The 12,558-nt window shown below is 27.4% G+C and overlaps 1 protein-coding gene across 3 annotated transcripts in view; it reads left to right on the top strand.

Annotated features, from left to right (window-relative positions):
- The window catches only part of LOC107437276 (death-associated protein kinase dapk-1), a 101,331-nt gene that overhangs the window by 36,056 nt on the left and 52,717 nt on the right, over positions 1-12,558 (top strand). The window contains exon 1 of one of the 3 annotated variants that reach the window (XM_087157444.1): positions 10,561-10,721. The exons of the other annotated variants lie outside the window; for them this stretch is intronic. Coding sequence (XP_087013570.1) covers positions 10,704-10,721 — 18 coding nt within the window. The 5' untranslated portion in view covers positions 10,561-10,703. Of the gene's footprint in view, positions 1-10,560; positions 10,722-12,558 lie in introns of those variants that run through there. 3 annotated transcript variants of the gene reach the window in all.

The following is a 12,558-nucleotide window of genomic DNA, read 5'->3' on the forward strand; positions in this document are numbered from 1 at the left end:
TTATTGATCGAAATATGTCGCCAAGTCTAGGTTTCCAGAAAAGCTACGGAATTATAACTTTTTTTTAAAAAAAAAAATTCTATGATATATATCGTAAACGATAGTAAGAATTAAATTTCTGCCTGACGTGTTTAACTTTTAAAAGCTTTCATATTGTTTTGAAAGCATATTTGCATAATTTAATTACGAAATAAAAGGAAACTATATGCAATTGAGGGATGATAACTTAAATCCTATACCTCAATGGTCTTTTCTTAACTTTCAACGGAGTATAGATCCAGGAGTTTCTTATCTTCTGGGCTTGGTTTGAAAGTACAAAATCTATATTCGCATCCTTAAATTCAAATTTAATCAGTTGTTTAATACCTCTGTTATAAAATACAAAATCAATATTAAAAAACTTGACTTCTTTTGTGTCAGTAAATAACCTTTAATACCTTTTATAAGTAAAAATGGTGATTTCAAATTTACTTTTCTATCGCCGCTGTCAACTTAGAGATAATCAGTTATATACAGACAAAAGCTTATGCATAACGCTCAATTTACTTTTCATTAGTTACACTTAACACATTTTTTAATTGCGTCAATGGTTAAAAAAATTTATTTTGAAAAAAGCACATTCGGAATTTAAAAAGTACTTCAAAAAATGTTTTTTGAAATAAACTTTTTTATCCAATTTAACTTTTTCTTATTTTAAAAAGTACGTTCACAAATAAAAACGCGAAAAATCTCCGATGAAGAGAAAGTAGTTTTGCATGCTAAAAATGCCACTTAAACTCCTTTCTCACTGTATTTTTACAACTCAGCTGAAAATCTCAATGTCAAGAAGCAATGAAGCATTTCATCCTGCGCACAGAATATTTTAAGAGCTCTGTGAATATCAAATGAGAACAGCGCATGAGAATAGTCATACCTATGCGATTCTGACAGCTTCTTTCTGTAGTTGGGATATAAATTGGCCTATTTCACGTGATTTACCTAGAATTGAGTTCTTTATCTGGAGTCGACGTTTCGCTGCTTGCATTTTTCAAGGTGATCCGGAGAGCATTTTATCCGCTCTGAGTAATTCTCTTTCATAAAAAGGACTCAAACATGTTTTATATAGGGTTGAGATAAATACTACATGTAACTTTCATCATTTAAAAACATTTATCGAGTTGACAATGCCAAGGACTCTTTATATAAATATACTAGTTTGTTTTGAAATAAAAGCATTTACTGGTTATACGTAAGAATCCACATATCACATAACCATGAACTGCGGTGTCTCAGGGGCTAGAGCGTTCACCTCCCATTCAAATCCTAGCAGTTGCTGGTTGATACAAATCCTGATCCCGGCTCGCAATGATCACAGTGAGGACGCAATGTATCCTCATTGATAGACGTAGCATGGGTTCGAATTCCCTTGCCATCGGGTTAACCGTGGAAAGTTTTCTCTCTATGTAACGCAAATGTGGTTTGGTTCCATCAAAAAGTCCTCCACGTTGTTAGTTTGTCCCATTTCTTGATCCAGTAGTTCCCTTGTCTCCCGTGTTGGGTTTAAAATTTGAAAGATACGGAGTTGAATATTGATAGTCGTACACTCAGAAATGGGAAGGCTATGAATCGGTTATAAATAAAACAAAATTACAAAACCATGGTCAAGCATCTAGCTTTGTCTTTCGGACTCTATCTTTTTAACAGCCATGGTAGGAATGCCACGCCACGAATTCTGTCCCCGATCAAACGACGTAGACAGTGCCTGAACTGGTACCAGGCATCAAGTATCGACTAAATTTTAAAAACAGTATTTTTTTCCAATTGAATTTAATAAAAACCAAACCAAATTTTTTAATGGATTGGATGCTTGGTATGTTAGTAATATATATATATATATATATATATATATATATATATATATATATATATATATATATATATATATATATATATATATATATATATATATATATATATATATATATATATATATATACATAATCCTAAAATCTTTTTAATTTTTGTCTTTTCCATACTATATTTCGCTTTCTCAATGTAAATGTTTTCAAATGAAAATTTGGTAATAATTAGAATCTATATAAGTCTACGCAGTAGACCTAAAATAAGATAAGTTATTTTGGAAAAATTAATTAAAATAATGAAATAAATTTGAAAAAAAATCACGTTTAGATTTTAACACTTTCTCATAAACCACCAAAATTGAAGATAATTATGAATTTTTCGTTTAAAAATTAGATCCGCACTAAGAGTATATAAGTTGCTTTTGAATAAATCTTGCATAGTATTGCTAGTTTCAATTCATTTTCGAAAAATATACCTCAAAAAATGATTCAATTCTATGTGCCTAACGAAATTTTAATTACCATTAATTAATATTTTTTTTAGCTTCATACATTATTTTGTACTATAATTACGCACACGAAAATCGGGCACTTGCTGCTAGAGAAGAAGTAAATTTATTATGCCTAGAGCTGCTTGTGATTTAACTCAGATTTAATTGGATACCTGTAGGCGACTTCACGCGTGTGTATCGAACCTGATTGGTTTCTAATCGACAAATGCCATGATTTACCTACGATAAATCATTTGCATGCATCCAATTGTGGAACAGCTTTAATTATGATTTTGTCGGAACAAGATATTTCCAAATTTCCTACTGTCAAGATATACTTTTCAATGCCCTTAAAGTAAGTATTCTTGTGTCCCCATTACTTAGTTTATCACGTAGATGTGTTAAATTTTAATTTCATTTGTATGAGATAAAAATTATACTTCAATCTAAACACATTATGCTAGATTTCTCACCACTGAAATCGTACCGATAACTTTTAGATTCGTATGATGATAGGAAAAATTTTTATATTTGTTTTATGGAGTTTTTATTTAAATATGAACATTTTCTAAGACTGGTTTACTGGTTTTTGTTGAAATTAAAATCGAGAGAATCAAAACCAAGCATTTATATTTGTTTTATCGAAATTTAAATTTTTAATAATTTGATACTCAATAGCAAAAACTAATATTTATTTGAAATCAGATACTTGATATCCGTGATTACAGGGTCCGGAAAAAGATGGAACGTGCTTAATCTATTGTTCACTTAGAACGATTCTTGTTGTGACTATGTGTTGTGTATTCATTTCGTTGAAAAAAAGTTCTTCTTCCTTGTTTGGCTCGGAACAAACATTATGATAAAAGTTTATTCTATTTTGGGCTCTAATCACAACTGTGGGGATCATTTTATACTCAGAAAAAAAAAAAAAATAAACGATTCCGCAGCACTCATGATACCAGTCAGAGCTCCAGTAATGTAACCTGCCATTAGCATGCTTCGGCTAACCTTCTATTTTTATAAACTAAATAAAACCATTTGTATTGTGATTAATAAAATATATGTTTAAAAATTTTGTATTTCATTTATTACGTTGATACAAGAGATCTTGTTAAGTCAAACTAATTAATGTTTTATTTTCTAAATATTTATAAGCACAAATAACAGAAGCACTAAGATGAACGTAACAAATAAAGAGTTGTTTTCCCAGAATTTTAAATAAACTGTTGTATATCGCTTTATGCAAGTGTGTAAGGAGCATTTCATTAATAAAAGGATATTAGCCACATTCTTGCAAATGCTGGTTGTTAGTTAGTCATCGACAGTTAAATAACACGAAATGATTAATAATTCAAAAATGATAAATTGTTACCTAAGTTATTCTTTTCTTGTTTATACGCATACATAATACTCGTATAATATATTTTTAAACATTATACTAACAGTTATTTTTTGTAAAATATTCCATATATGTTTAATTAATGTATATTTTCTGCCAATTTAAAACATAATTTTTTTAATTTGATCATATATCATCCCAATATCGTAAGAAAAACGTAACATATCTTACTCTATTGAAATTATAATTCCATAATTCTTAATAATTTCTATTATGCAAAAATTTAGTAGGTTATTTTTAAATATTTTTATATAACTCAGTGAAAATAGTAATTAGTCCATGCAATTATTCAAAAGGTTGTTAGATAATCGAGGGAAATAAAATTTTAAGTGAGTTTGATTAAATATATCGAAACACGAAGAACTGTTTTCAAAGGTCTTCTTCAATTTTAACCCCCCTTCCTTAAAACTTTAAGTTAGCATCATAAATTTTTTTTAAAAATATAGCCGACCATAACATATTCTGAAATTTGCACTTTGTTCTGTTATTTAACTCTCCCAGAGTTTAAATATTCAACAATTGGAATTGGTTTGGAAGAATTAGGAGATTTGACATCCTATGTGTTGATGAAATTTTCTACAATAATTAAAACTCACAAGTAATTTAATACCTAATAAAAAATAAGTTAATAATTTTAAAAGTAAATGAATAATAAATAATAAGTAATAATAAGTTAGTAATTAAATAAGCAATAGTAATTAATAGTAAGTTAGTAATTAATAAGTAATAATTAGTAATTAAATAAGTATTAGTAATTAATAGTAAGTTAGTAATTAATAAGTAAGTTAGTAATTAATAAGTTGATAATTTTATAAGTTCATAACCTAATAAGTTAATAATTTTAGTTTAATTCGCAAAATCAAAGCTAGACCTTTACTTAAAAATATTACAGGTTTCTACAATTACTTAGTTCGCAGAAACATTCGTTTAATTTCATATTAACTTCGACGATTGTATACCGAAAATTCACTCTTTTCTTGTAACATTAGCGATGCTTAATTATTTTAACTTAATTTATACATCGCTTTAATTTTAATAATTCCGTTTCACTGAATTCCTTAGAACTCAATGCGAATCGCAACTTGCAAGTCACTTCACTCGGGGAATTGAATGTTATTGCTTGGCGTAAATTAGATATTCGCCAAGCTATAGATTAGCTTTTAAATTATGCGTGTTCCTTGCATTATTTTAAGTTTAACAAATCCATGAAACTGTGAAGGAATCGTGGAGCTATTCTCGATTATTTTGCTTCACCAATAAACGTTTGATTATAATGGACTATGTCATTTTGTTGGATGTTAAAAATGCTATTAATAGTTTGATTTTTAAACTCTCGATTGAAATTGTCGGCTTTAACGTTTTGTTTAATTTGTCGTTGGTTTTTCCCCTCTCTGTAATCAAAATTATTCAATTTTTGTCTTCAAATATTCAATTTCAAAAAAGCAATTAGGTCCCTCTAGCATGGAAAAAATTAAGCATATTTCGATAAATGTTTTTCGACTAGGCAATGTGACAAATCAAAAGTCTAAAAAAGGTTCGTTTTCTTAAATAAGTTGGGAACAAAATGTAGAAAACACAAGATGAGAAAACACTTCATTAATGAAGAAAACACTTCATTATTATAGAATGTGTTCAGATGTAGAAAACACTGCATTAATTTCACTCATTTTCCGAAGTGCTTTCAATTTTTTAAGTCAGGGTGGAAGGAAAAAAAATTATAAAAGGAATACTTAGATTTTTCTAGAAAAGAAAGGAACAACGATCATCCCAAAACCTTACAGGCGTTTGACTTTTCACTCAATTAAGTTGATAATAAAAGAAAATTTAGAAATCTTAAAACGTATGACTTTACACGTGCTGCAGATGGCAAGAAATGGAGTGTACTTCTTCATGCAGATAATCTGGTCCTTAATCTTTTGAGAACTGCACCAGTTGGAAATCTTAAACTTTTGACCAGGAATGATAGTTTGCCTGCCTACTTGCTTCGTTTTAAATTTATAGACTTTCCCTTGTGTTGTTTATATGACTCTGGACAACTTTTCTATACTAATCACCTGCACAAGAGCAGTGCGCTCAGAAATTTTGCCTCAAAAGTACGGAAAGCTCATTAGCTAATGACATGATAGTCTAAGTTTGGTATTTGTCCACAACAACAGCATTTTGACTTTAAATTAGAATATTTATAGAAGCAACTAAAATTCTTAAAATTTACTGATTTTTTATCATTAAAAGAAAACAGAATTAATGATTCGGTTCATCAAAGAAGGTTCATAAGTTCATCAAAAAACGCTTTTTTTTTCAAAATTTCCAAATAATCGGCAGAAAATCGCTTCGTACAAAAAAAAAATAATATGAAAAAATATCAAACGTACTAATAAAGAATGTAGTTTTGAACCCGTAGTTCAAATCGTAGTCAATTCGTAAAGATTTGATTGATTGAGTTCCGTTTCGATAAGAATGCAGCTTCGAACTGGTGTCATCTTTCTCAAAAATACTCTTATATGTCTACAAATTTTCACGAAATATTTTTACAAAACATTTAATCAAAAATAAAAAATAAATTTGTTCAGCAAAATTTTCTTATCATTCAAAACATTCTGTTATTTCGGTGAATTAGGAACAGTAATTTACAAATCTAAATATTTACAAATCTGATAAGGAATGTAAATAGGATATGAGATAGCAAAAAAGGAATTCAAATGAAAAAATTTGAATGCAGCATAGGAGCATGTTCTTTTTCTTAAATTTAAACTCTCTTGATATCCTTATTTTGTTTAATTAAACAGTATTTTTAGTACAATCAAATTGCAGTTATAGGCTTTAAAGATCTGAATGAACGTCAATCAACATTATTTTAGGTAATGAATTCGCATAAAAAAATGGCGTTAAGATGTCAATCAATTAGAACAAAAATCTCGCTATTTTGAAATAGCACAATATCGAAAAGTACGCAATTGTAGAACATTAGAACTTTAATTTTAAGTAATTAAATAGGAAGAATTGAATGGGAATAAGAATTAGAGATCAATATTATGAATAAGAGAATTGTATGAGATAAAGAATAAGAGATTCTTATAGATTAAGAATAAAAGAATTGTTTAGGATCACGAACAATCAAATTAAATTGATTTAAAATTCTTAGATTAAGAATGATAAAGAATAGGAAATTAAAAGTTAAGAGGTAGAAAAATAAGAATAAGGTAATTGTGCAAGAGAATCGTACGGGGTTGATATTAAAGGAATTGTATGAGATTAAGAATTACTGTTAGAGAGGTGGGGAAATTTTAAAACAAAATTTTTCTAGCTAGGAAATTAATCAACGTCCTGTGATCAGCTTGTAAAAAAAAATTTACGTTTTATTTGAGCTCTAATCAGCAATATGACGCTTGTAAGAAAACTGGTTTGGTATGCCTGCCTTTATAGCTTCGTGTAATTATTTTTCTGAATCTACAGTTAAGATTCAAACCTTGATTAAAAATAGAGTAGTGTCTTCTTTTGTTCATGAAATCAAATTTTAAGCGTAACTATTTATTACTGAAGTAATGAAAATAAATGGCAATGAAAAATGCATTTAATCTTGAAGACATTTTAATTGAATTCAGTGAATAGTTTTTCTTTCCAGAAACTAGTTAAGTGATATGGAAACAAACTCTGAAAAAGAATGCGTTTGAATTTTTCAAGAACAAATGTTAGATGTAAAGATATATATTATGATTTACCGGTATTTCGATATTTATATTTCGTAATACTTCTTCTCTTGACAATGAATAAACAAAAGAAAAATTATATCCGGTCTTATGAAAGCGATATATAAGTGTAGCCCAAGTCCAATTCCTTTTTAAAGCCTGAAATGTTTTAATTTTCGTTTAAAAAATATTCAACATACTCTCCTTTTATGTGAATAGCACAGGGCAAATAATTATTTTATTTCGTTTTATTCTAAATATTCCTCTCTCAGAACATTTCCAACACAACCGGATGTTCTTAAATTTTTATGATACTGAAAACATTATGCTTTGGTATTAACAGTTTTAGATATATTTTTGTTAATTTTTTAAACTTCAAATTTTAATCAGCAATTGTGAAATTTATATTTTTTTTAAATAAAAATAAAAATTGAATTTCAAGTTTGCGTGTTTTGTTTTCTTCTTTTTATTATATTTTAAATGATATAAGTCAAAATAGAAAACAAATTAAACAAAGTATCAAAAAGTTAACTTTTTATGTTTTTGAAATACAATTTAATGAACCCTGTACATAATGAACCCTCAGTTGCAGTGAACGTGTTTAATGGTCCCAAATTATTATTTAACCAATGTTACTTCATACTTTTACCAAGAACAGCATAAAAATCGTTAGTTCGTTTATAACGTAACCTAAATTTCTTTTTTTATGAATATTTAAATAAATGTTTTAAAAAAACTTGGTCAAAGCGATAAGTTAGAAAAAATATTATGACTTTTAATTAAAGAATGAAGTAATACAAATTATAACGGTGTGTTTAAGGTGTGTAATAATGCAAGAGGTTCCAAAAACAAGCATTTAGAAGAACAAATTGATTGCCGAGAAATTCTAGCTATTAAATGCAATTTTGTTTAAAAAAGACACAAATAAAGAAGAATTGAAAATTGAAAAGATAAACGTCTAAAAAATTCGTTATGGAACGACAACCTCTTCGTTATATGAAGAATCTGTTGAAAGTCCCTATTTAAAATTTCGCTATAATGGAAAGAAATTTTCTGCGAGGAAACTTCGCTGTAAAGGGACTCTGCATATTTCGTTATTTAGATATTTATAAGGCAAATTATTTATTATGGCAATTATTTTTTCAGCAATATCTATACATGATCAAAAATCTTTTCTCAAAGATTTTGGTTATAGTGAACCATTGTTTATAGCAGATTTGTTGCTAGGTGCACAGACGGTTCACTATAGTGGGATGCAACTATATTTAATTTTAAGTTTGGGAAAATGCGAAAAGTTCATCAGGAGAAAAATGAAACTAAGTCTAATTTCGTATTCTAATTCATATATAAGCATGATTTTTTTAAATTTTTAAGAGAAAGAACAGCATTATATTTTGAAAACTGCAAAACAAATTTCTAAATTTTTATATCTTTTTTTGCTCTGACCTTCTTAAATAATTTTGATATTAATTGAAAGAAAATATATGTTTCTAAGCTTATCTTCCCTGATAGTTCATGCTTTGTTATCAGAACGTTTAACTTCCCGAACATTCCCCTCCTCCCCCTCCTAGATAAATCGTAGGTTACAACAACATAAATTCGGTCTCGATTTTTCGATTTTGCATTAAAACTTGTTGATAAAAATCATCAACTTATAATCATGTGAATTAGTTTATTTTCCTCAAATACGTTAATCTTGAAGGCAAAAAATTTAATGTAAACATCGTTGAAAATTATTGGTCTTCTCTTTTTTGGATGTTTAACTTTGTGTTGTTCTTGAATTCCCTTATTAATTGTTTTATTTATCAATTTAATCTGAAAACTTTTACCTCACAATAATATATATGCATTAATATATATTAATTAATATATATACAATATTATATATTTATTTAATTAATATTAATTCTTTATTTAATTTTTTATTTATCAGATCAAAAAATTTAAAACTCATTTATGCACGAAAAACAATATACTGAAATGTAAATATTAAAATAACTTTAGAATTTCAACCCAAAACTAAAACTTATTAATTTTCTGCAAATCCTGTTTTTGTTTACCATATTTGTACTTAATGCTCCACAGTTAAGCCTACAGGCGAGTTATCAAAGTTTTCAAGCAAATAAGGCATCTTATTTAAATTGGTATCTATTTTTGTTAAGCAAGAAAATTTTATTTTTAAAATTTCAAATATTTTTTTAATGAAATTTAAAATAATGGAGAATTTACTGTTTTTAACTTTTTTAGCTTACACTGTAAAAAATTCCAGATCAAATTTCTGTAAAAAGTACCGATACTCAAGGTGCTGGTATTTTTTTCCGGTAAAATTTACTTTTACCGATCCAAGAAATCTGATGTAACGTAAATTTTACAGTAAAAATTAAAGAAAAATCACTGAATCACTCTAATTAAATAAACATTACTGTAAATATTACAGCTTAAAATTTCATTTCATAATGGATTTCACAGTTAAATAAATTTTACAGATGATGTACTCAAAGTGCTGCACCTTGTACCGTAGTTTGATCCGGAATTTTTTAAAGTTTTTTACGTTATTTCACTGTTATTTACATTTAATTACTTTTAGAATTATTTAAATTCTCTTTACATTATTTTCGTTATCTACTGGTTGTTAAAACACGAACTAGAACTGATTAAAACACAACTCTTTTTTAAAAAAAACTGCCAATACTGCCGTTAAAAACTTAACAACTTTTAATTATTTTAAACATAACAGTGCAAAACAAAAAAGAACATCATACCAATGAACAAAACAAAAAAACATCAGTGGCGTAACTAGATCACCCATCGCTTTTTAATTTATTATCGTTTTCAAATAAATGATCTAATTCATCGTTTTTAACTCTGGTGAAGCCAAAATGTCGAGATACATTTATGCGTTAATGTATTAATTGAATTGCCATTCATGCATTGGTACTTACTATATTGATACAATGGTGATTGTTATTATGCAATTATCCATCAGACTTAAATGACCGCGACAGCTTTATCTTTTTCGTACTTTGTTAATTAATTTTGCGACCTTACTTGTAGGCGGGAATGTGGAGGTAAAAATAATTCTCTTCGAGACCTTCAAGCTTCTGCCTACTGCAGAAAGTTAACTGCGCCATGATGTTCCCATCATCTCCGACCTAGCATATTACGATGATAATGCGTTTATGTGTTTTTCTTTACAACCGAATAATATTTTAAAATAAGTAAAATTGATTTAAAACATGATAAGCTCAAAAATGTCAGTGAAAAGTGGATTTACATAATCAGGAAAATGAACTGTCATAACAAGGTAATATTTGATTTTAAAAATAAGCTTTTAACATGTGCATTTAAAATGTCATTTTTTGTGACTAGATAGAAATGTATAGCTATTTTAAATCATTTAAAAGAAACATACTGCTTTGCTATCTTAATGATTGCCCGATTTAAGGGGTTTTTATTTGTACCGTATGGATTGTTCGATTCGAATTTTATTTGCACCGCGCGGAGAAAAAAAATTTTGTAAAATTACGCTACTTTATGGTGAAGACATTATTTGCAAAAAAAAATAATAATAAAATAAACATCACTATTCTGGTTAATAAAGACAAAATATACAGTATTATCCGTTCATATAGTAGCGGTTTACTAGAAATTTTAGTTTTCAAAATTATAGTTCTTATTACCACACATTTAGTAAAAAATACAAAACTGAAAAGAAAAATTTAACCGAATAAATGGTTTTTATGCAATACTCTAACTAATCATTATATACCAAATTTTACCACATTTATGAAATTTTATCGCATATTATAAAACAATATTTTATGGTTAATTTCACCAAAATAATTACATAAGCTCTTCGGTGAAACTTATCGAGCTTTTAGATGTTCTCATGGATCCAGAAACACTGTAAATTTTACCATACTCTGGAAGTTTTGACCATACTTTTTTTCTCAGTGTGAGATGTAAGTCTCACGTAGTAATGACTTATTTATAACGATTCATTTTCGAACAGAAACGTAATAAACAGATGATACCATTTATTTGCTATAAATGGAAGTAAGTAGGGATGTAATCAACGAATTGTGTTAAGATAATTCCTTAATTTTAATACCATAAACTATAAAGAATTAATTTCTCAATATAATATTACTTGAAAATTTTCATTTTTCTTTTTAGTTTTCAATTTTTTCACCTTAAAAGATGAAATGTTTAATTTTGAGGAATACGTTTTAAAGTAAGAAGTTCGAATGTAGTGGGTATTTTTTGTTTGATTTTAAAATGGCGTTTTTTAATGAATACGATTTTTTATTGTGTTAAGGAAGGTGAAAAATATATAAAGAAGAATACTTCACATTGCTTTTAAAATGGAAATTTTCAAATTGGTGGTTTCTGAAATTCATTGAAAAGGACAATCATTCTGATACATAAGAAATAGTACCTATTATTTATTTTGTTTTTAAGAACTTAATTTATAATTTGAATAAACATACCGAAAGTAAGTACTTTTTTGGTTTTTTTCAATCATTGTTTAAATGGTGGCAACTCGATAATTTCAAAGTTATAATTTTAATTTTATTTATAATTGTTTTTACATTTAGGTTTTGAATTTTGTTTAATTCTTATAAATTGAAATACTTTTTTATTCCAAAGTTTCTAACCTCAACTATAATTGAATACAAATCGGCTTTCTAAATTTTTGTTCTTTTGACATTTACATAGAAAACATATTACCTGTGCAACTAAATATACTAAAAACTAAATACGCACTACGAAAAAAAAGCATGGTCAAAACTACCAGAATATGGTTAAATTTATTGTGTCTGGTTTTATAGAAACCCCAAAAACCTCGGTAATTTTTACCGAAGTAATAATGACTTCGGTAATGATGTTGGTTAAATTAACTAAGTTGTTTAATTAGTAAGTTGGTTATAATATGTAATAATGTTTAGTAAATGTGTCAGAATTCGGTAATTTTATGATGATTTCTAAGAGCATGGTATTAAAACCGTCTATTTCGTTAAATTTACTTTTCAGTTTTGTATTTTTGCTAAATCTTTGTTAATAAGAACTATATTTTTGAAAACCAAAAGTGCCGGTTAACAGTTACCATATGAACAGAAAAATTAAAAAATGGATAATTT

Source organism: Parasteatoda tepidariorum, chromosome 2 (genome assembly GCF_982258835.1).
Source record: "Parasteatoda tepidariorum strain Cologne lab strain chromosome 2, Ptep-v5.0, whole genome shotgun sequence".
Classification (NCBI taxonomy): Eukaryota; Metazoa; Arthropoda; class Arachnida; order Araneae; family Theridiidae; genus Parasteatoda; species Parasteatoda tepidariorum.